A 25,717-nucleotide genomic window follows, 5' to 3' on the forward strand; every position below is an offset into this window, starting at 1 on the left:
GAGTATGTGCCCTTGTTTGCTAGCATGACAAATCAGTGCATGATGATTAGTCATTTTAATACCCAGAGACTTTATTTGGTAACTAAAGTCTGATTGTATTATTTATCACCTTAAAACCTGGATTTAAGACAAAATGATTTAAAAAATTCATTGTCAAAAATTGAATAGCTTTTCTTGAAAACATGATGCTAAGTGACAAAAGCCAGACATAAAAGGTCACATACTGTATTATCCCATTTATATGAAATGTCCAGAATAGACAAATCCATAGAGATAGAAAGTAGATTACTTGTTGCCATAGGATGGAGTAAGGGAAGACCAGGTGATGACTACTAATATTTCGTTTTGAAGTTATGAAAATGTCTGGAATTAAATAGTGATGGTTGCATAATTTAGTGAATATGCTAGAAACTACTGAATTGTACACTTTGGTGAATTTTCTGGTATGTAAATTATGTATCAATTTAAAAATTCTAATTTATAGAGGTAGGAAGAAAAGAGTAACTCTTGAAAAATAAGTATGCTACTTGTACTAGGGACATCTGGGTGCTTGTTACCATGTTTGTGACATTCTTCTCTCCCCTTCCCCTCTCAGAACAAATAGGAATATTCATTCGGAAATGTCCATGACATAGGTGTGGTGGGTTACTATGCCTGTAACAGTACTTTTTAATTCTATAATTCATCAAAATGTACCCATGAAAAATTTTTTCATCTATGCCTTTAAGTATCAAAGAATAATGTCAGAAATATTATTCTTCTATTAATCAAAGTTTACGAATTAAACTTGCTGATATTAACATGACTCCTTTTTTTCAAGCTTCCAGATAAGACAATTGCTAGCCTTGTAAAATATTACTATTCCTGGAAAAAAACTCGATCCAGGACCAGCTTGATGGATCGCCAGGCTCGTAAACTAGCCAATAGACATAATCAGGGTGACAGGTAAGTTGGATGCCTTCATGTAGTTATATTGTTAGAGACACTGTATTGGATTGCTTACATTTCCTAAGGCAAAAAAATTATCACAAGACATTGTAAATACTTCTTAACCTTACATTCATGTTTTGGCTCTGGCAGGAAGAGTTGAGTGATCAGAAATCTTACTAGTAAGGACTTTCTTTAAATCTTTAACAGTTAATCATAGCCAGCAAACACTGCAGTTGAGTTACATTTGAGTTGTGTTTAATTGTACTTGCAAGTGCTTCCTTTTAGTATTGATATATTCAATACATATATTTAGAATACATTAAGGAATAGATTCTCTAGAACATGCTCTTTCCATAATTGCCTGAGTATAATTACCTGAATAACTGAGGTCCATATTATTGTAGCTGTATCTTTCTGGTGGTATAAAATCATTTTGCTTCCTGGTGTTTGTCTTTATTCTCACAACTGGAGAAATGAAATAAAATAAGTATTATATCAAATTAATATATGTGTTCTCTTTCTTAAATGATACTGTTTCTAAATATCTTCCCTACTGGGTCTCTATTTTTTAAGTAGACATGTTTGCTAACACGAGTCTATATGCGCAAAAAGATACTTGTTTCTAAATGCTACAGAAATCTAAATTATAGAAGGTCATCTTCCCAAGGACAACTCTTATTTAGTGAAATGATTAGCAAAGTATATTGCAATTTGATAAGAGCTGTGAAATAGAATAAAAAGAAGAGAATTAAGTTTACTAATCTTTGTTTCTTCCCAGTGATGATGATGTGGAAGAAACACACCCAATGGATGGAAATGATAGTGATTATGATCCAAAAAAAGAAGCCAAGAAAGAGGTAATGATGATCATTAGAGTGCTTATAATTGTTCTACAAATCCATGCCAAAAAGAATGAATCGTACTTCATGTTAAGAAAAATGTTTTTATATAATGGTGTATCAAGAAGTAAATTTCAATGTTAGAGGTGTTTTGGGAAGAAAGTAATATCTAGAACTCCCAGTTAACCAGTAGTTGGAATAATTGGGTTATCTCCTCTACTCAGAAGTATAAAAGCCCTGCCACAATCTCTAGTCTTTAATCCAGAGAAAAGAAATAAAACCACCCTCAGATGATATAGTAGGAGTTATAGTATAGTATAAATATAAGTTTTTTGGTTTTGTTACCCAATTTTTCTTAAAAACACTTATTCCATATTTTAGCAAATTAGAAATTACAGATCTTCCTCAACTTATGATCAGGTTACATCTCAATAAACTCATTGTTAACCGAAAATATTGTGTCAGAAACTCACTTAATATGCCTGATCTAGCAAATGTCATCACTTAGCCTCATCTGCCTTAAACGTACTCATTAGCCTACCGTTGGGCAAAATCATCTAACACAGAACTTGTTTTATAATCAAGTGTTGAATATTTCATGTAATTGAACACTGTACTGAAAGTGAAACACAGAATGTTGTAAATGTATACAATGGTTGTCAGTGTACCAGTTGTTCTCGTGATCCCATGGCTGACTGGGAGCTACAGCTCACTTTCACTGCCCAGCATCATGAGAGAGCATTGTATCGCATATTGCCAGATTGGAAAAGAAGAAAATTCGAAGTATGATTTCTGTTCAATGCCTGCCTGTGGCTTTCACACCATCGTAAAGTTGAAAAATTGTAACTGGGGACATCATAAGTTGGGGATGATATGTAGTAGCGATACACTGACAGCAGTTAAAATAAAAAGCCATTCCTCAAAATGATAATGATGACTTAGAATCACTAGGAAAAGACTAAATTGATATACATACTCATTAACAAAGGCAACTAATTACATAATTGTAAAAAATAGACCAAATATTGAAGGGTAAAGGCTTTTGAGTATAAACAGGTGTGGAATCTGAAGATCAGGTTGGGACACAGAATGTGACTACTGACCCCCATTCCTCAGTGCCATTGGCCCATTCTGGCCCTTGTCATGATCTTAACTCTTTCATCAATGACATTTTAAGGATCCTACTCCTACTTCAATTTGTTATTTTACTGATTTTCTTATTACTGCTGAATGTTCTTAAATTACTTGATTCCTTCATCCCTCCCTCCCCATCTATCTTGTTCCCTGAGCTATAGACAAAGTGATTCACTACTTAAATTGTTCTTTTCCCAGGTTCTCTAACTTCCCATTTCCCTATCCTGCTATACCTTCCCTGACCCTGTAGGCCCACAGTGCTGGGTCCATTGCTTGCTATTCTTGGTCTAAGAGGCGCAGCAAGAGAAAATGGCACAATCATGTAAATTGCTGCTACTTAGAAAAAATGGTGTCAGATCTCAGTGTAGTCCTTATGCCTCCCAGTGTTTAACCTCTAAGCCTCAGTGTTTTCCCTTGGTAAAATGAAAATAATAGGATTGTTTGGGAATCAAAGAGGGAATATGTATAGAAGCGCTTCTTACAGTACCCAGTATGTAGTAAATCTTGATTAAACAGTAAGTACTGTTGTTTTATTCATTATTTGAGCAAGTATTTTGAACATACATCCCTTTCTGCACACCACCTACCATCTCTTCACTCCTTCTGGAAACTTGGCAGGTAACTTCACAGAAAATACCTTCTCCCTAACATCTGTGCTATTCTACTACCCTTTCCATCTGAGTGTGTTTCTACTTAGAACATTAGAATTACTGTTTTTTGCCCCCTGGGCTATACACTTCTTGAAATTGGGGAGTGAGTTACAATGTACATCTTTTATCTCCTGGCACTTTGTGTAGTACTCATTGTCTACTTGCTTGCCAATATTTGATACGATCAGACTTTTAAAAATGTTATAAATCTATTAATATGAAATGGTACTCAGGAACATTTAAAGGAATGAAGTCTGCCTGAATGCCTCTCTCACAGTAACAAAGATCCCTTCCCTTGTTTGATCCTGTCTATCCCCTCATGTCGCGTCTAGGTCTTGTCCCATCATCTATTCCTCTCTACTCCTTATTTTTGACCTTTTCATTGCAGCCCAAATTGTGCTCACGTCTTCTGTGTAGAAGCGTAATTGGCTCTTTACCAGTCTAGAAAGAACTCTACCCCCTTCCTACTACTTCACTCTTGACTTGGCTTTATCAGCCTCTTGTTTTCACTTTACCGAAACTGCTGACAGAGGTCAATACTGCCACAGCCAGTGATTGATTGTTTATTGTATGCTGCTTGTGCTTTCTATATCATCTCAAGTTACTGGCCCCTCCCTTCTTCCTGAAAATCTCTTTGACTTTGTAACACAATTCTGTGATTTTTTTTTTTTCACTCCAGTGGCCTAGTTTATTTTTCAGATTTATTTAAATTCTAGTTAATTGATATATAGTACAATATTAGTTTCAGGTGATTCTGTGATGCTTGTCTACTTTTTTAACTGCTATGTCTCAATTTTAGTGACTTTTTTCTTTTTTTTTTTAAGATTTTATTTATTTATTCATGAGAGACAGAGAGAAAGAGAGAGGCAGAGGGAGAAGTAGGCTCCACGCAGGGAGCCTGATGTGGGATCCCAGGTCTCCGGGATCACGCCTTAGGCTGAAGGCAGGCGCTGAACCGCCGAGCCACCCAGGCTGCCCAACTTTTTTCTTAATTATTATTTTATACTATAATATTCTATACTTTCTCGATTCTGTTTATTTTGTCGTTGTTTTTAATTTTCTCTCTCAACTATAAATTTTGTCATTTATGTTCTGTGCAACTGCCTTATTTTTAGGTTTTCATCTCTTCTCTGAATTATTGGAATTTTCTGTCTCCCCTTCTGGCCTTCAGACTCCACACCACCCCTTCCAGTCTGTTCTTTAACCCTGTTGCCAAAGCAATCTTCTTAAGACCAAATTTACTGCTTGCAACCCTCCCATGGCTTTGTCTGTAGGATAAGGATAAAACACAAAGCTCTCTAGTGAAGCATTCCCCACCCCACCCCACATATTTCAAATTACTAACAGCGTTTTAGATAAGTCTTTTAGTTCCTGGCCTTTGTCCTGTGGTTAGGAAATTTCCTCAAAGCTCTGTAAGATGTAACTTCTTTATGAGATCTCTCCTGTGCTTTATCTTGAATTGACCACCACCTTATTTTTCTTTAAATCTATTGCAATGCTCATTGAGGTGAGCGGTACTCATTTACTTAGTCTCCTCTCTTCTGCCTGCCTGTCCGTTTGTGGTAAGCTCTTGAAGAGCAGGAATCCTGTCTCCTGCAAAAACGGAAACAAAGCAAGCATTCAGTCAGATGTATTTTATTTAGTAAATGAGAATACACATCATAAACATGTTATTTACTGTACAAATGTAAGACATTAGGGATTTGAATCTAGTTATCTAGAGAACCTATGTATGTGTAATACTGTTCTGTCCAACTATGTGAGTTGATACATATGCATTCAGTCTTTTGTTTGCCTGTAATCTTACGCTATTAGCATGAGGAAAGTCTGTTAAAAAATGTTAGAAGGAATCCTCCAGGTGGTGGTCTAGGGCAGGCACTGTATGTCCGCAGCTACATTCATTCCTCTGCTCTTTCACAAATGATAGGGACACAGGCAGAAATGATACTGTGTTATTGCCTTTAACACAGATTTGCATACCTGCTTCTGCACATTATTGACTCATTATGTAGAAGGTTTTTTATGAACTTTTAAAAATTGTTAATTATGCATTATCATAGAGTATGTAGAGTTTAAAGAAGAATAAAACAACCAGCTTCTCTTATCTCTGAGCTTAAGAAACAGAAGGGCTGTGGGTATGTTTCCTTAATTGTACCCTTCTCTCCAGAGAGAACCTCTGTCCTGAAAAGGGAACCCTGTCCTGAACTGTATCAATTTTTTTTATAATTTTATCACATATGTATGTGTTTCTGACCAACTGTCATTGAGTTTTGTCCATTTCAAGCTTTATTTAAATGGAATCCTATTGTATGTTTTTCAGCTACCTGCATTTTGTTGTTGCTGTTGTCTAACATGTTTCTTGCAGTTCATTTTCATCGCTGTATTACAGTATTCTATTGTATGCATATGCCACAACCATTTCTAATCAATGGACATCATTTCCAGTTTTTTATTATTGTGCACAATACTGATAAGAATATACTCTGAGTACACCTATATATGAATTCCTTTGGAATAATGCTTCTCAGGTTTAGTAGGTTTAGTATTGCCCCCATAAGAGGCATTTAGAAATTAAGGAGGGGGTCTTTTCATTATTACATGATTGTAGGGCACCACTGGCATATGGTGGGAAAGGTATACCAACTCTCCTGAAATGTATGGCAAAAGATTTGTTCCACCAAAATGCCGCCAGTGACTTATTGAGTAAATAATGCATTGGGAGTGTTTGGAATAGAATTACTATAGGGTTATAACTATGTTCACCTTTGCCATTACCTGGTAAAGTTGACCCTTAACACAGATTTGAACTGCTTACGTGCAGATATTTTCAGTAAGTACAGTACTGCATAGTTATTTTCTTTTCCTTAAGATTTTCTTCATAACATTTTCTTTTTTGTAGCTAAGTTTATTATAAGAATACAGTATGTAGTATATACAGGCTACAAAAAATGTGTTGATATGTGTTGTCAGTAAGGTGTCTGGTAACAGTAGGCTTTTAGTAATAATTAAGTTTCTGAGGAGTGAAAAGTTATAAACAGATTTTTGATTGCAGGGAAAGTCAATGCCTCCATCCCCTGCATTGTTCAAGGGTCAGTTGTACTTCTGTTGGGCCATGAGAGTAGTTATTATCTACTTCTTTTTAATACTTGATATAATCGCTTTTATTTAAAATCAGACTTTTAATAGATTACAAATTTGGTAATATGAAATGGTACTATCGTTTTCTCAATTTCATTAGATTCTGTTTATTGTCTATTGTGTCTTTTAAAAAAATGCTATTTGTGTTTGTTTGCTTGTTTTTTACCTCCTTTCTTATAGGATTGTTTTTTGTCTTAAAGACAGAATGTAGAAAAGTTTTTTCTCTTATTGAATTCTTTATGCATTCTGGATACTAATCCCTTAGTTAAATGTGTTGCAATATCTTTTAGCAGTTTGTGGTTTATCTTTTTACTCTCTTTATATGCTTATGATGAATAGCTACATCAGAAGCTTGTACAGATTTAAATTTCAGTGTTCTTTTATATTTTCTAATTTAAGCTTTAAATTTTGCTTTTTATACTTACGTCCTTGATCTCTCAGTAATTAAGGTTTGTTTATGTTGTGAGGTAGAAATCCATTTTTATTTTTGTTTTCTAATATGGAAGTGAGTTCATCTCTTTCAGCTGGTCTGCAATGTCCGCTTTATCATACATGAGGTTTTTATATACACATGACTGTCTATTCTGCTCCTCATCAGTTAAATATCCCTCGTCAGTCCCACAAAGTCTTAATTAGTGTAGCTTTATAATAAATCTTGATAGCTGCTAGGTTAATTCCCCCTGCTTGGTGGTGGTTTTTAAAGAGTAAGTAGTTGGCTGTTCTTGGACTTTTGCTCTTAAAGCTTATCCATTCCTAGAAAAAAAAAAAGCCGTAATAGATATTCTGTTGAATCTACATATACAAGAAAAGTGGAGATATACATATAGGGAGAAAAGAAACCTTTGTGTAATTTATTTGTAGGTAAGTTTGCATTTTCTGTGAAGAGATTTATGTTATCTGAAAATAATAGTTTTATTTCTTTTCATTCTTACATACCTTTTATTTCTTCCCCTACTTAGCTAATTAAATTCATCTTTATAATGTTGAAAAGAAGTTATGATAACAAATATTTTTACCTTATTCCTAATTTTAGAGAGAATTTTTTTTTTTTTTTTTTTAATGTTTCAGTATCAGCTGGAAGGTAATTGAAGCTTTTCAGCTCACTCACATGAGTGGTAGTAGTTGATATGCTAACTGTCAGCTGGCACTCCTCTCTAGCCTGGTGGTCCATGAGTAATCTGGCTTCTTACCACGGGTTGGTTTTCTCCAAAGCATTCATTCTGAATGTAGTAAGTGGAAACTACCCAGCCACTTCTGGCCTAGCCTTGGAAGTTATTCAATATCACTTCTGTTGCATTCTGTGGGTTATAAGTGAGTTCTGAAGTTGGTCCAGAATCAAGGGGAGGGGATGTAAATCCTCGCTTCTCAGTTGCTGGAATGTTGAGGATTTTGATAACATGTTTTAAAACCTACAAGCCTAGGATACAGAATTTCCATAAATGTTTTTCCATTGAGAAGAATATATACTCTTTCAGTTACAGGATTCTGCATGTGTCTGTTAATTAGAGCTCGTCAGCTCTGTATTTGAAATCTATTTTCTCTTACTGCTTGCCTTGCTGATGTGGTTTTCGTTGTTTATCTGATCAATTAATGGAGAAGTGATACTCTATTTCAAAGCTGTTGTTATTAGATGCATAGAAGTCTAGAACTTTTTATTTTGCTATTCAATTGAACCTTTTATCAATATGTGTCTCTAGAAGAATGCATTTTAAACCGAGGTCTCAAAATTTTTTAACGTATTTTGTAATGTCTTCTGCTTTAAAAATCATTTTGTCTGATGTAACTGCCATCTTTTCTTATTATTAAATTTTTGCCTGGCATATCTTTGTTATTTTCTTTCAACATTTCTATGACCTCCCAATTTAAGTGTGTGTCTTTATAAGAAGAAAAAGGTAGGATTTTATAATTTACCTGGAGACTTTAGTCCCTTTATATATTGGTCATGATCACTGATATATGTATTTTTGCCTTTTCTAGTTTTCCTCTCCTTAATGCCTTGTTTTTTTCTTTTCTTTTCTCTCTCTCTCTCTCTCTCTCTTTTTTTTTTTTTTTGTTTGCATTAAGACTTTATCTCCCATTCCACTTTTTTATTCTCTACTAGTTGGAATATTTCTTCTTTTTTTTTTTTTTTAGTTGGAATATTTCTATATTTGTCTTCTTATTGTGTACCCTGGAAGTTTTTCCTGTTTTTGTTATTATTTTTTTAAGATTTTATTTATTTATTTGACAGAGAGATAGCACACATGCGGACAGAGGCAGAGGGAGAAGCAAGCTCCCCACTAAGTAGGGACCCCGATGCAGGGTTCAATCCCAGGACTCTGGGATCATGACCTGAGCTGAAGGCAGACATGTAACCGACTGAGCCAGCTGGGCACCCCTTTTTCCCACTTACTTAACTTAAAGTCTAATATTGTTTGTTTATTTTTAATGACTTTCTGATTAATATTGGCCCTTAGAATGCTTTGACTTCAGTCACTACTCTCCTGATTTATATGGTATTTTTGTCCAGTTTTAGTTACATCTTGTTTTTTAAAATTGCTCAGAGGTATAGTCATTGTTTATTTGTGTTTACATACATGTTTAAAATTCACTCATCTTTCTTTCTTGAATCTTAGACCTTTCTTCAAAAATCACTTCCCCTTTTCCTGAAGTATATATTGTACAAGTTAATTTAGTGAGCCTGTCACTGATAAATAGTTTTGGTATATCCAAAATGTCTGTTTCTCACTTGTTCTTGAGACCCTGGTTTGCTGGTGTTAGAATCCTAGGTTGACAGTTATTTGAAGATGATATTCTGCTGCTTCTGATTTCTGTCATTGCTGCATGCAGAGAGGTCTGCTGCCGGGCTAATTATTATTCCTTTACAGGCAGTTTGTCTTTTCTTTCTCTGCTTTTATGGTCTCTTCTTTGTCTTTAGTGAGTATAACTAATGTACCTGAGTGTGGAGTTGTTTTTGTTGTTTTGTTTTGTAAACTAATTTTGCATTCATTGTACTTCTTGAATCCTATGTCTTAAGTTCTATAAAATTCTCACTTGTTGCCTCTTTGAATATTGTGTCTTCCTCATTCTCTCTATTCTTTCTTTTGGGAATGCTTTTAAAAGTCTAATGAAGCTTCACATGTCTCTTAACCACTCATTTTCCATTTTTTGTCTTCCCATATTTCTGTACTGCATTGTGGTCATTTTTATCATATATACATTCTAAGTCACTGCTGTTCTTTTGAGCTCTGTTTCATCTGCCAAGTAACCCATCCACTGAGTTTTTAATCTTATGTATAATATTTTTTTATTTCTAGTTGTTCCGTTTGGTTCTTTTGCATATCTGCTTGGTCAGTTTTGATAGACTCCTAAAAGAATATTCCATATTTTCAATTGTGTCATTTATCTTTTTATGCACATGTAACACATTTATTGTATTCTCTTTATCCAGTAATTCTAGTATCTGCAGTCTTTGCAGATCTAATTCTATTGTTTGCTTCTGCTGTCTCTCACTCATGGGACTTGTTTAGCAATTTGTGGTTGGGAACTCATTTTCCTTGGAACATATTCGTGGAAAATTTTTGAGACCTGGATTTAAAATGCATTCTTCTAGAGACTCTTTGCATTTGCTTTTGCTAAGTGTTTGAAGGCCCTAAACCTGAGACACTTTAAATTTCTGATTTGGAATTTTTCAGGCCAGACAGTTCATATAAATTTAGTCCCCAAACCAGCTTTAATGTAGGCCTGTGATGACAGATTCTCAGGGAAGAATTTGGGGGGTTTCTCTTCCTTTTCATTCAGGTAAGGATGAGATAGCCATGTCTCTCTTTAATCATCTTCTTTCTTGGGCACCTGGGTGGCTCAGTTGGTTAAGCATCTGCCTTTGGCTCAGGTCATGATCCCAGGGTCCTGGGATTGAGTCCCCCATTGGGCTCCCTGCTCCGTGGGGGGCCAGCTTCTGCCTCTCCCTCTGCCTGCTGCTCCCTCTGCTTGTGTTCTCTCTCTGTCAAATAAATAAATAAAATCCTAAAATAAATAAAATCTTTTTAAAAAATCATCCTCTTTCTCAACAGGACAGGAGCATTTTTTTCTACTTTGCACAATGATAGCTATCCTTCTAAAAGTCTGGCTTTGTCTCCTGTGACCTACACCTGTTGTTCATTGAAGCCCGGGCCTTTGGCAAATGCCAGCTCCTGCATACTCACTTAGGTCCTTGGATTCCTGCTTTCTCATTATTTCTGGTCTCAGAAATTTTCTCACTTCCCTCCCACTTCAGAATTAAATTTTTAAAGATGTTTTAAAGAAAAATACATGGTCTGGCAATTTTAGGAGTGCTACACTGGGAGGAATTTCTTTGAACATCAGGTTTGCCATGTGTTGCTTTGAGTTAGGTGTTAAGCAGTGAAGTGGATTATGCTTCATTATACAGTTGTTTTACGACTTTTACTCAGAGCTCCTTTTCTAAAGAATTGGAGCATTAAATCTAATCAGTTGAAATTAGATTGCCATTCAACCTAATGGGCACCATTTCAAATGGATTCCTGTCTCAGAAACACAGAATGACATTGTATTTTTATATCACACTTTAAGAATATTGCAAATAATAATGAAATCCTACTTAAGAGTTCATGGTGATTATTATTCAAACTGTCCTAACCTCTTTCAAAATACAAATTCACATTTTATTCACAGATAGATTTAGAGTTTAGAAATGTCAAGATTAAGATAATTCTGTGTCCTTTTTAATCTTTAGAGGCATAGTTCTCTTTCAACATCTCTGAAGTGAGAATGAAGTGTTATCTGCCACTTGCTAGAATTCCTAATTTGCCCCTTTTTAATTTTCCTGAAAATCTGCACTTAATAAGTTATAGCTTTTTTTTTTGTTTGACTCTTTATTGCTGAGGGAAAATATATTCCATATTAAAGCAAACAAGAATAGTTTAGAGTCCAACTTATTTTTTCATTTGTTGTAGTCCTCCAGGATAGAAACCAAACATTTGAGTGGATTAATCGAGAAAACATTATGTTGTGTGCTTATTTTCCCCCAGTTGATAAGCGCAGTGTGTGAGTATGTGTGTACTTGTACATAATGTCATTGGTTAGAAGTATTTTTTAGGTGTACTTAGTGTAGCAGATGCTTCCAGTTATAGACTGTCTTCAGTTTATACATGCCTGAAAACCATGTATCTTTATTCTTTTAGGGTAATACTGAACAACCTGTCCAAACTAGCAAGATTGGACTTGGAAGGAGAGAATATCAGAGTTTACAACATCGCCATCATTCTCAGCGATCTAAGTGCCGTCCACCTAAGGGCATGTACTTAACCCAGGAAGATGTGGTAGCTGTTTCCTGTAGTCCCAATGCAGCCAACACCATCCTGCGGCAACTGGACATGGAACTGATCTCTTTAAAACGTCAGGTATTCTATAAAAATCATATTTTTAATGATTCTGTCTATTCTGTTTATCCACTTTTAAAACCTTAGTAAATGAGTTTTTTTTTTTACGAGTTTTTTTTTTTAAGGGTTTTTAAAAAAATTATTTATTTATTTATTCATGAGACACACACACACACAGAGGCACAGACACAGGCAAGAGGGAGAAGTAGGCTCCATGCAGGGAGCTGGACACGGACTCGATCACAGGTCTCCAGGATCACACCCTGAGCTGAAGGTGGCGCTAAACCGCCGAGCCACCTGGGCTGCCCAGTAAATGAGTTTTTTTACAGATTTTTCTCAGCCACCCACTTCTGTAAGCTTCATTCTTTAAAATTTACCTTGTTTCCAAATTCAGAGATTCCTTTGTCTATTCTAAATTTGAATCCCAGTATTGCTACCGATTAGCTCTATGATATTGGGAAATAATGGAATTTCTCTGATATTCAATTTTTTATCTATAAAATTGAGGATAAAATAATCATCCTTCTCCTGCAGGTTGTTAGGAAGTGGTTGAGATGTTACTTGCAGATTGTTGAGCAGTGTGTGGCACATTTTGAGTGCTCAGGGAATAATGGCTGCTCTCTTCATCCTCATCATTATTGCCAATAGTAGCTGCTGTGGTATTATAAATATATCATCATAATAAACAGATTAATCATGGTTAAGAGTCAATATCTAGGGTCAGTGAACATAATTTTAACTCAAACTACATCATCTAGTTCCTGTATTACTTTGGGGGAGCTAGTTAACTCTTCTTAGCTTCCTCATCTTGAAGTATGGATAATAATATGCTTGGGAGGAATTAAACAGGGTAGTATATGAGAAGTGCTTACAACAGTGCCTAGCACACAGAAAATACTCATTAATGCTTGTTCTTGGTCTCTGGCCTTTCTTGGTCATCTTTTCCTCTCTCGGTTTCTTTTGTTTTTCCTATCCTTTAGACCTAGCTACTCTTCTATGTCTGTACTTTCTTGGTATGCATCAACCAGTCTTACATTATATGCAGTGACTTCTGTCTTTTTTTTTTTAAAGATTTTATTTATTTATTCATGAGAGACAGAGAGAGAGGCAGAGACACAGGCAGAGGGAGAAGCAGGCCTCACAGGGGGCCTGATGCAGGACTCAATCCCGGAACCCCGGGATCACGCCCTAAGCCAAAGATAAATGCTCAATCGTTGAGCCACCGGGTGTCCTGTGACTTCTGAATCTACTTCTCAGCCTGTGACTTTTTCCTCTCAAGCTCTGTATTGCTGTATTTCTATCTCCCTGCTAGGCATCTCATCTAACCCCTGAAAGATTATTTTCCTCTGTTCCTTGTTGAAACATGAGAATCCTCTTTAATTTATCCCTTGCCATTATTACATCCCCCAGTACACACAAACCTAAGTGGTAACCTAGTTGTGTAAGTTTATCTGAGAAATTTTCTTTACATCAGTCTCCTCATTTTTTTTTTTTTTAATTTTTATTTATTTATTCATAGAGATGCAGAGAGAGAGAGAGGCAGAGGCACAGGCAGAGGGGAGAAGCAGGCTCCATGCAGAGAGCCTGATGTGGGACTCGATCCAGGGTCTCCAGGATCATGCCCTGGGCTGCAGGCAGCGCTAAACCACTGCGCCACCAGGGCTGCCCAGTCTCCTCATTTTTAATCCCATCACTACTACCTTTGTTCATTCAGCTCCTTATTTGACAATAACTCTGTCAAATAACCTCTTATTTGACAATAACTATCTTGTTGAGTCTCCTTGCTATCCACATTCGCTGCAGCTCCATGCCACACATTGTTGTCCATGTTACCTTCTTAAAATATCAGTATTCATCTTGAAGTTCTTCATTAAGTTCTGCTTGCCTTTAGCAGGTTACAGCAGGGATAGGCAGGAATTGATAAGAAGACCATGCTAAGAAATTTAAAATTCATCATGAGTTAGGAAGTCACTGAAGGGTTTTAAAGAGAGATGTAGCATCATCTTATTTATATTTTTCAACTGTATCTTTTTGCATTTTTTATTTTGGTAGTTGCTCTAGGAATTACACTGTGCATCCTCAGCCTAGCATATCATGCTTGCTTAGGTATTACAATTTGTGTCCTTAAGAGTTAATATTATACCACTATATATAAAATGTAAGAGTCTTGCAGCAGTATAGTGTGGGAACAAGGTAGTTTTTCTCTATCTGAAACATTCAGATTTCTCTATTTCTTGACCCTGGTTACTCACCCAAACTGCTCCTATATTTCTCTTTTATTCTCCAACAAGCTTGCTTGCTTGCTTGCTTGCTCTCTCTCTCTCTCTTTCTTTTTTCTTTCTTTTCTTTCTTTCTTTCTTTCAGATTTTATTTGTTCATGAGAGACACAGAGACATACCCTCAGCCAAAGGCAGACGCTCAACCACTGAGCCACCCAGGTGTCCCTTCAACAAACTTCTTGAATAAATATCTACCATATTAGCTTCCTCTGCTTTCTTACATTTCCAATCTAATTTCTGCCCCACACACCATCCCAATTCTACCCCTGGAAAAAACTATCATTAAGTTTATTAACAAATTGTCAGATTTCATGCCCTCTTCTTTGTTATTTCTCTTGAATCTCTTACTGCTCAGTAATAGTTGACATTGACAACCCTTCTTCCTTCTTGAAATTCCTTTCCTTTGACTTTTAGGACACCAGGCTCTCTAATATATGTAGTATGTTTTTGACTGAATGCTTGGCCTTTAGTTGAACAGTGAATGTGTACACAACTCCCGTCTTTCAAACTACAGCACTCCTTTTTAGAGAACTTATAAAACACTTTGCCTGTAATATTTTTAAAAAGGGAACATATATTTGAAAAAAGGGGGGTGTTCGAGTGGTCTTGAAGTGGAGGTAGAGATGGCTGTGTCTTTCCAGGAGATGTGGCGTCTCTTGCTTGGTCTACTTCCTAGCTTCTTTTCTCCTGACTTTGCTTCATGGCCTGGGCACCCTGAGGTTCTGTCTCTACTGCCCTCACCACTGCAACCATGATCTTCTTAATGGACACCCAGAAAATTGGAATGGGATTAACAGAATATGGAGTGTCTTTCCTGTCCTTTGGAGTGATTTTCTTATTTGACAAAGCACTGCTGGCTATTGGAAATGTTTGATTTGTAGCTGGCTTGGCTTTTGTAATTGGTTTACAAAGAACATTCAGATTCTTCTTCCAGAAACCTAAAATGAAAGTTACAGGGTTTTTCTTGGGTGGTGTATTTGTAGTCCTTGTTGGTTGGCCTTTGATAGGCATAATCTTAGAAATTTATGGATTCTTTATTATGTTTAAGGGCTTCTTTTTATATGGTCATTGGTGTTATAGGAAGAGTCCCAGTCTTTGGGTTCCTCTTGAATCTATTTGGAATTAGATCATTTGTAGATAAAGTTGGAGAAAGCAACATTATGGTAGAAAGACAAGTGAATTGGAGACTCATTTAAAATACTGTATTATTTTTAAAAGTCCATTGAAGACTGTTCAGCACAAAATTAAATGACATGGAATAGTTTGTAATGTTGTTTACAGATTTTTAAAATGTAGAGCCTACCAAGTACCAATAGCAGTTAGCCAGCAGTGAGAACAGTCTTCTAATCAAGTAATCTAAGAAGTCAGTGAGCAAACTGAAGGAGTGAAATCTGTGTTACAATACACATTGAAACTCTTGAAGGCGATTTTTAATTGCTTTTCTGCAGTGTGGGAAAACTGTGGTTGTCTGTTTCTCCTCTTTTTTCTCTTAAAGATGTAGGAGCATCTGTAGGCATTTGCTTTTTAGAAATATCCACTAGAATGGCAAAAATATTTCCAGTTGCATTGTCTCTGAAAGTGATACATGAGTTAGATTGGATTATGTTATTTTAATGCATTAAAACCAAGGAAAACCCAGTGTTGATGTATGAATGACTTTTTTTTTTTGAAACATAGGTTTAAAATTTTTTTAATTGCTCAGTCTTTTTAAATAACATGGGAATAAAATGTGCCCAGGCATCTGTAGTCTTACTTTATCCTTTACACTACTACCTTACTTATAGCCTATTTTTATTATAAAGGATCTTCTTTAAAGCTTTAAACTCCTTTCTTGATTAGTCATTTGATGTGTGACATAGTAAAAGTTCGCACTCTTGGGTTTACAAATTCTACTACTTTTATATCCCAGACACATTTCGTAGACAGTGTCCAAACTGACTTCTCCTATACCCACTCTAGTTATCTGTTCTTCCTTTGCACTCTCTGTTGCAGTGATTGGCACCACATACACTCAGTTACTCAACCAGTGGTGAGAGTTATCCATGATTCCTCCTTCTCCCTAATTCTGCCCATCAAGTGTTTACAAACGCATCTTAATTTTGCTTCCATGTTATTTCTTTTATATGTCTGTGTGCCACCACCATGATTACTTCATTCCTACTGTTTTTAATTGAAGTCCTCATCTGGATTGTTAAATTAATTTTCATCTTTTTCATTCTATCCCATTTTCCAAATTACTAGTAGAATTATCATTCTAAAAGGCAAATAATGGTTATGTTGCTCCCTTGCTTAAAAAGTCTTTAGGTTGAGGTACCTGGGTGGCTCAGTCAGTTAAGCATCTGACTCTTGATTTCAGCTCAGGTCATGATCTCAGGGTTGTGAGATTGAGGCCCACGTTAGTTCCCATTTCAGCACCGAGTCTACTTGTCCCTCTCTGCTCCTCCCTGCGTGCACACACACGTTTTCTCTCTCTCTACCCCCCTCTCTCAAATAAATAAATAAATAAATAAATAAATAAATAAAATCTTTTTTTAAAAAAATGTCTTTAGGCAGAATTCAAATTCTCTACTCCATGGGTACTTGGATGGCTCAGTTGGTTAAGTGTCTGCCTTCCTCTCAGGTCATCCCAGGGTCCTGGGATCAAGCCCTGCATTGGGTTTCCTGCTCAGTGAGAAGCCTGCATCTCCCTCTCTCTGCCAAATAAAGAAATAAAATATTTAAAAAAAATTTTTTTTTAAATAAACAAAACAAAATTCTCTGTTCTGGCCCAGCCTAACTGCTTTCCTATCTTCCTACATGCTGTTCTGTCTGGAAAGGCATTTCCTGCCCCAACCATGCCTAGCTGCTTAGTTCTTGTTAATCCTTTATTTTTATCTTAAAGATTTCATTTATTTATTCATGAGAGATATATATAGAGAGGCAGAGACCTAGGCAGAGGGAGCAGGCTCCTGATGCGGGACTTGATCCCAGGACCCCAGGATCACAACCTCAGCCAAAGGCAGATGCTCAACCACTGAGCCACCCAGGTGCCCCCTTGTTAATCCTTTAAAACTAAATTTAGGTGTCATCTCCTTTGGAAAACTGACCCTGTTTTCTCCATTACCCATGCCTGCTAACCCATGAATATTAGACACATGCTCTCTTCTCTCTCTTCCTCCAAGTATAAGTTAGGTGTTTCAGCATTTATCCTTTATATTTCTTTATTTCCCCATTAATCTATGAAATCCTTAAAGACTGAGAATTTACATTTTACCTTTGTATGGCTGACTAACCACATTTGAACCAATGTAGATTTTTACATTTTAGCTGTGTTAAGATCTCTGAGGAAAAAATTTCACAAATCTCTTTATAAATATTTGATTGTTCATACTGAAAAAGGCAAACCAAGAAAAAGTAAACAAATGAACAAATAAAAATCATACCCCTTAATATTCTAGGTAAAGATTAATAATATTGCTAGTTGAATAGTAGTTAAAAACTTGGCATGGGTGCTCGCTTCAGCAGCACATATACTAAAAACTTGGCATAGTTCAGATTCAGGTTCTTCCTCTAGTATCTGTAGCCTAGGGAAAGTTTCTTGACTTCTCTGTGCCCTGCCTTCTACATCTGTAAAATGGTTACAGTAAAAGTAGCGTCAGTTCTGCTATAATGCTTATTTTGAAAACATGAATTTGTTCCAACACGACTGATATATTAGGGAGCAATTTGAGTATAATGTGAATTTTGCATTTGCTTATATTTGATTTTTGTCAGTGAAAAATGGCACCTAGCTGAATACATGTCCAAACACTTCAGTTGTGTACCAGCTCCCTCAATTCATTATATGTTACGAACCATACACATTCATATCTGGTGTTAAAATTTTTCATCTGATTTCAAATAACCCTCCTTCAACCACCTCCCAGTAACTCACAAGCTGCAAATATTTGACCCTTCTATAAGCAACCTCAGATCTTTTCCAAGGTAAAGTACCATCTTTATTGTAGCATTTGTAAATTTCTTTATTATTTAGAGTGCATAAATCTGCTATCATTTTTATGAGGTTCCTATCTTGTTTTATGTGTCATTGACAATGTTTTCCAGTGTTGGGTCCCAGAATCTGTTTCCCTATAAGTTGTACGATTTTGCCTAGTAGAGTGATTTTGGAGAATGCATATGTCAGGTTATAGCAGAACTGATTATACTTACTTCACAAAATAGTTGTGAGAATTATTATATGTGAAGCACCAACAATGATGCTTAACCTAATAAACACCTAATATTATCCATTCTCATCATTATTATTTTTATTGGAATAATCATTCTTATCAAAACATTATGGTAATGAGAAATATTGATGGAATGTAATTCCTCTATATACCATTTGTCTTAAGAGACATTGTTAAAAGATACTCAGATACTATGATTTGTAGACTGTTTATTAGCCTATTAGAGACATATTAGTTTTATATATAATTAGTTGATTGATTAGTGGATATATAGTAGTTGATGTGGATATTAGTTGAATGGCCTCAAGTATGATAAAATGTAGTGTCTGTCCTCCTGAAATTTAAGATTTTGTATATATCTTATATCCTTTTCATTTATTGAGTAATCATACATTTACCTAAGTATGTGATCTGATTTATTTTGTTAAAGGTTCAGAATGCTAAGCAAGTAAACAGTGCACTTAAACAGAAAATGGAAGGTGGAATTGAAGAATTCAAACCTCCTGAGGTATGTTATTGAAGAATATATGTGACTAAGTATGTGAAATCTTATTCTCTGAACTAGTATTTACTATTTTGGTCCCATGTGGTGCTAATACTTTGAAGATGTCATAGTGTGGGTGATTTGTCATGTCTCTATTTTCTTATTTAGACTTTTGAGACTTGGCTAATGATTTAAGTGAAGTCATTTCTTTCCTACCCATAGCAATTCATATCAAGCAAAGTAAGTAGGGAAAAACAGCTATACAGGTAGGCCCAGGGCACATGAAAATAGAAAGTAATTGAAGAGCAAGCCAGTACATTTCTGGGTCTGCAGAAATGTTTGCTCAAAGCCTTTTCCTAACTGTGTGAATTGGTAAAACAACAAGAAAAAAAAAAAACAAAAACAAAAAACAAGAAAAGGAGCTTACTTAGCAATTTTAATAATTTTTTATTTTAATATACTTGTCTTTTGTGACTCAGATTTTCAGCTAGGATTTTAGTATGTGAGTTAATTAATAACATTCTTGTACTACTTGAAAATGTGAAATTGAAAAATAAGATGTAGATTAACTTTTCTCAAGTCTTTCTCCTATTTCCTCTGAAACGTAATATATACTTGATATGTGTGATAATTATAGGAGTACTTAAATGCCCATAAAGTCCAATCAAGTCTTTTAATAGAAACCTCTATTATAAATCTTTTCTCTTATTTCTCTCTTTTTTTAAAGACTCCTCTTCTGTGCTTCATATCCTGGACTGGCCTTTCTATGTATTTAATAATCAAATAATCTTATTTGGTCCTAATGGGATGCCCCCTGCCCCCCCCCCCCATCACAAGTTGCCTGAAATATCTAAAAATGAAATATGTGTGAGGGGCTTGAGGGGAGGGCAGAAGTGTAGGGGAGAGTACTTCAGAACAAATGCACCATATTTTGTCTGACTCATTAGAATCAGAAAGGAATAATCATTAGGAAAAAGACTGTTCTTATTTTTTTGTTTTGTTTTAAATGGTCTCTTTCAATAAGGTTAGGTGATGGGAAAGAATGAAATATACATAGACTAATGTAACATCTCATTTCAAACCCACAGGTAAATAAACTGACAAACATTCTAGTGACATTTCCACTTATTTAAAGATAGTGATACAAAGAATACTACTTTATAGTATTGTAACAAAAATTTTCTTAAATTTTATATTGAAATTATTTTAATTTCATATTTATGCATTAAAATGCATAAAAGCCAAAAGCTTTAAGTGTCTGTAATTTTATAACTTAAAAATTAAACTTAATAAATTACAGTAGATATTAAAAATAGGGGAATACTATAAAGAACTTTATGTCAATAAGTTCAAATTTTTAAAGAAAACTTAGAAATTCACAGGAAAATATATCTTACCAAAATTGTCTTAAAAAGAAAGAAAACCGGGATCCCTGGGTGGCGCAGCAGTTTAGCGCCTGCCTTTGGCCCAGGGCGCGATTCTGGAGACCCGGGATTGAATCCCACGTTGGGCTCCCGGTGCATGAAGCCTGCTTCTCCCTCTGCCTGTGTCTCTGCCTCTCTCTCTCTCTCTCTCTCTCTCTGTGACTATCATAAATAAATTTAAAAAAAAAATTTAAGAAAGAAAACCTGATAGGTTTATTGTCATTAAATAAAATGAAGGAACAGTTAGCAGTTTTTCTTAAGAAAATGCCAGGTCCAGACAGTTTTACAGAAAAAGCCTACCAAGTTTTCAAGGAAATGATGATTCTAACCTCAATTTTTTCAGAAAATTAAAGGAGAGCCTCTCTCATTAGTATGAATAAAGTAAAACATTAAAATGCAATAATAGCATTTATAACTTTATGCTATTTGATTTGATGTTCACATAAATCCCAAGAAGTAGATGAAGCAAATACTATTTTACATGACAAAACTGGGCCTCAGAAAGGGTAACTGGCTTGATCATGTCACACATCTAGTCAATAGTGAAATTTTGGCTATATTTCACAATCTTAGACTCTAGTTGGAGTCCTAGATTTGTATCATTCTCCCTCTTGCCTTTGAACATTTTCGTTTGTTTTTTTTTTTTTTTTTTTTAAGATTTTATTTATTTGTTCATGAGACACACAGAGAGAGAGGGGCAGAGACACAGGCAGAGGGAAGAGCAGGCTCCATGCAGGGAGCCCCATGTGGGACTCAATCCCGGGACTCTAGGATCGTGCCCTGAGGCAAAGGCAGACGCTTAACTGCTGAGCCACCCAGGCGTCCCAAAAGTTTTCATTTAATAGCAAAACTATATATTGACTCTCACCTTTGAAGGCAGTTTTGAGGTTAGAGGTTATCAGACATTTATTACATCTTTTGGGTTTTTGTAAAAATAATGATCAAAACGAAACAACCAAAATTTTAAGACTCTACCATCCATAGAGTGAAGTTTGAATATTACTTTGAGGTTAATTTATTAAACTCATATAAATTGAAAATGTATGTAGGTTTTATTACCTAGAAAATGCTCAGGATGTATTTATATTTATCATATTATTTCTATTGCTTTGCAGGGAAGAACAATCTGAATAGATCTGTTTCAAAATACTAGATTAACAGTCATAGTAAAGACCTTGAAAAATCATGTAATGTATCCCCTTTTCTTTTGGTTAGGTAATAGAAATTCTACCTTAATAGGTAATAAAAATTTCGTTAACCATTAGAATAATAAGCTACTAAGTGATGTAACTCAACTGGAAATAAACATTTACTAAGATGCTTTACTTACTCATTTGGTTGTATTTGTTATTTTCACTTAGGAAAAAATTTGGTGAAGAAAGTCCATTTCTTCCCATAAGTATTTATTGATCACTTATTTCATATAAGGCACTGTTTTAGGCACTGTGGAAAGTGTGTGTGGGTAAGAGAGGACAAATTTAAATGAGGAAGAGATGGATTTTTCTATCTAAAAGAAAAACAGTCTAGATGTTATAAGACAAACATTAAAGTTGTGTGATAGGCTTATAAGTAAAATGCTACAGGAAAATAAGTAGTTATTCTCACTAGGTTAATCGGGGAAGACTTTGTAAAGGGGATGTTTCAGCTGAGGTTTGAAGGATGAGTAGGAGTTTTGCACATACAAAATGGGCAGGCGAAGGGAATAATATGAACACTGGTTTGATGTTGAACAGTACATTCAAAATATGTATAAATCCAGTGGGGGAGAACACCAGTCAACGAGTATTCCCTGAGCACTTACCATGTGCTCACTGTAGTGCCAATTACTATGGAGAATTTAGTGGAAGTGTAAAACAGTTTTCTCTCATGAAGCATATTGTCTACTTCGGAAAGCCAACTTGGTTGCAGAGGACGAGTAAACGCGGTGTAGAGAGATGTTAACAGAATTGAGTTCAACCGAGGCTTCTTTATGATAGAGATCACTGGGTAAGGGCCAGGGTATAAAAGTCTGTGGGAGCTAAGAAGAGAAGTTTGCCTTTTAAATTAGGTCAAATGGGAAGACCTTGTAGTTTCTTTGATATAGAAGGATGTAATGGGAATTTTTAACTTTTGGAAGGTTATCCTGGCAGTATTATTATACAGGCTAAGTTGGAAGCGTTACAGCTGTTGAAATACTAGGCATGTGAGTGATAAATGGTAAAAAGGGGTTTTGGGGTAAGGTCAGGTATTAGTTGTAGGAGTGGACAGCAAATGATAAAGGCAAAGAACATTGCAAAATAGAAATTAATATATCTATTTGAAAGTATGTAAGAGTGTTGGGGGGAGTGGTAGCCTGTGGTCTTATGCTTTGATCTGTTTTGGTTGGAGGTAGGTAGATGGGGAAAAGGAGATTAATGAATCCAGGAAGGAAGAAGCTAAAACAGGAGTGCTTTTTGAAGCTAGGCATTTTCCCACCTGTGGATGTTTTCATGCATAGGTGGGTGACATCCTTTCATTATGGATGTTGGATGAAATTTTCAGGATTGGATGGAAAGTTTAACATGGTACCCTTTTCTGATTCTTTCAATTCAGAGAGTATGAATCTACTCCTGACAAAAATGGGAAAGATATGAAGACTAATTTAGCAGGGAAAGGATGTAGTAAAGACGATGAATTCACGAAGAAAGTCATAGGTTGTTCTTGAAGGCTCTTTGGGGCTTTTCATATTTTTAGTTTTATAACTATTATATGTTGTATTATTTTAGTTGAGATTAATATTTTATTATTTTATAGACAACAGTATTTCAGGCTGCAGTTTGCTGTAGAAGAATGTTCTCAATGGTATTGCCTAGCTAACCATAACTACTACACAATTTTAGATTCCTAGATATATTTTAGTTGTCCTTTCTGTGAATTAAACAAATCTTTACCAAAGTTTAAAAGAGAATAGAAAAATCAGTAACTTGAAGGAATCTTATGTATTTAAAAAATTTTGACCCTGTTTCTTCTTCACTCTTCCCTTTCTTCCACTGCTTCTGTTTTGTCATACACAGATTCTATAATTTAATGCAATTTCAATCCTCTTCCCTACATTTTTCACTGAAGCTACTGCTTAAAGGCTAACACTGCTACTGATCAAAAACTCCACAGCTCTAATTCATTTCTCTTGCCTTCTTCTGAACCTTGACAGAGATGACAACCTCTCTCTTCCTTTAACTTTTGAGAGGTGATGTTGCCTTTTGTAACTATTATGTTCCTTTCTCAGAGTAATTTTCCTTTCTATACATAAATATAAGCATTCTCCCAAGTTTTTCTCCTCAAAATTCACTTCTCTTCGGAAACATCATACAAACTCATCACTTCACTATATTAAAATTACGTCATATATACATTTAAATGACACAAACTCAACCACAGATATGAGTATGTCTAGTAATAGCAAGTAGAGGAGAGCTGGCAGTCCTGCCTGAATTCCTTTTTATCAAGTGTCTCCCGTAGAGTCAGCAGTTAGGGGCTGGAACTATGAATCCACTATCTTTAGAAGGCTTTAGCTTCCTCATGCCTCCTGGGTAAGCAGTCTCCTTTTCTTGAAATTCTAGTATTTAAATATGTATTTATGTTTTTCATTCACTGCTACCCTAAATTTCAGTCAAAGGCTTCATCTCGGATTAACTGAAAAACTAGTGGTTCATTTTGGTGTTGGAGGAATACCTGGCCATGTGGACTTATTGAGAGATTATGTGCCTGTCTCCATGACTACCTTTATAGGAGCATTTCAATAGTAATTTGGAATTAGAAGCAAAAAATCTTTTTTTTTTTTTTAAATTCATAGGTTGATTTTAGAATCTTACATCTGAATATGACTCCATTGTTTTCCCTCATAAACATTTTCCAGACCTTTAAAAGCTGTGTTTGCATAGATGAATCTATTTTAGCCTCAAGTGAACCTGAGCTCCACCTGGATGTCCTGCTTAAAACTCATTGTCAGTGAACCCCAAGTTACAGTCCTCATCTCAGTCTTGCCTTCCCACACCTCCCCACTCAGCATTTCATAACTTCTTAGGTCCTTAACAGCACTATCCTCCACCCAGCTGTCCAGGCTTCAAATCTTCCTCTGGTTGGAATCCTGCTTCTCTCCCCCTGTTCCCTCCCCACAAAAAACTATTGCATATTAAATTTAGTGTGAGCTCATTAACCTTGGTATTTACTGCCTTTCCAAAAAGTGGCCCCTACTATATTTTAAATATCACCAACTTCCAGGCTTATTTATCACTTCTTCCTAATTGTTGATCCTGTTGTTGTTTATACATGGTGTGTCTTCTCATCTTCGCCTTTCAGAAACTTATTCTGTTCTGTAACCCACCACAGTGTCCAGCCCCTCAACTGGCTTTCTTCTCTGTTCTAGTCATTGTGATTTCTTCCTCTCATCTTTGAATCCCTAGCATACTCTGAACTAATTTTATTAGTAGCTATTTGTGTTTATCCTATCTCCTGATTTGCTTATAAGGCAAAATAAGTTTTCATAGTGCATGTTACTTTCATTTTTTTGTTCTTTTCCATTAATGATACGTTTTCTTCCAGTTTCTGCCTTTCAGATTTAACAAACACCACTTGATCAACTTTAGCTTCTGTTCAGGTGCTGTGACAGTGTTTTTTACATATGTCCTAAACATAGCTTAATATATATTTTACATTTATTCTAACTTTAGTCCTCAGAATAAGTTGCATTGTAGTATTACAGGAGATCTCTGTATCCAAATGCTCATTAATCTAAAGGATTCATGGAGAAGCACAAGTTGCCATACAAGAGAATATTCACTAATGAACTAAGCATTTATAAAATTAGGCTGTGCTCACCAGCTATCCCTAATTAACTCTAGCTGTTACTTTCCTACCCATCTCATCAACATCCTTCTCTCTTACTTTCTTGCTAATGTAATGCAAATACAGCACAAACCAAAATGAAATTTTAAACCTTGTAAAAGATTTTCTTCAAGTCTATGAAAGTACAAGAGAATGACTTTAATCTCTTGCAAAATTGTTGACAGATGGGTATTTAGCAGTTAACCATTGAAGAGAAAAGAATGATGACTCAGAGGAACTTCAAAAAAGAATATGAGTAACAAAGAATTAAGGGAGGCCCTTGAAAGAATTGTTGAGGTCTTCAAAACAGAAATGACCCACTCTGTGCTCATATTGTAAATTTCAAAGCCAGTGAATGTTACACCATTGTATGGTCAGCAAAGATGGGAGCTTTAATTAAAGTGTATTTAA

At 35.5% G+C, this 25,717-nt stretch overlaps 1 protein-coding gene and 1 pseudogene across 5 annotated transcripts in view; both read left to right on the top strand.

Moving 5' to 3' along the window:
• RCOR3 (REST corepressor 3) overlaps positions 1-25,717 on the top strand; it is a 53,480-nt gene that overhangs the window by 14,170 nt on the left and 13,593 nt on the right. For all 5 annotated transcript variants that reach the window (XM_038542066.1, XM_038542065.1, XM_038542064.1 and 2 more), the window contains 4 exons: positions 821-945; positions 1,709-1,787; positions 11,872-12,090; positions 18,987-19,064. In XM_038542066.1, coding sequence (XP_038397994.1) covers positions 821-945; positions 1,709-1,787; positions 11,872-12,090; positions 18,987-19,064 — 501 coding nt within the window. The remainder of the gene's footprint in view (positions 1-820; positions 946-1,708; positions 1,788-11,871; positions 12,091-18,986; positions 19,065-25,717) is intronic.
• LOC102156568 lies at positions 15,100-15,544 on the top strand (annotated as a pseudogene).

The sequence above is a fragment of the Canis lupus genome, chromosome 7 (assembly GCF_011100685.1).
Source record: "Canis lupus familiaris isolate Mischka breed German Shepherd chromosome 7, alternate assembly UU_Cfam_GSD_1.0, whole genome shotgun sequence".
Taxonomy (NCBI): domain Eukaryota; kingdom Metazoa; phylum Chordata; class Mammalia; order Carnivora; family Canidae; genus Canis; species Canis lupus.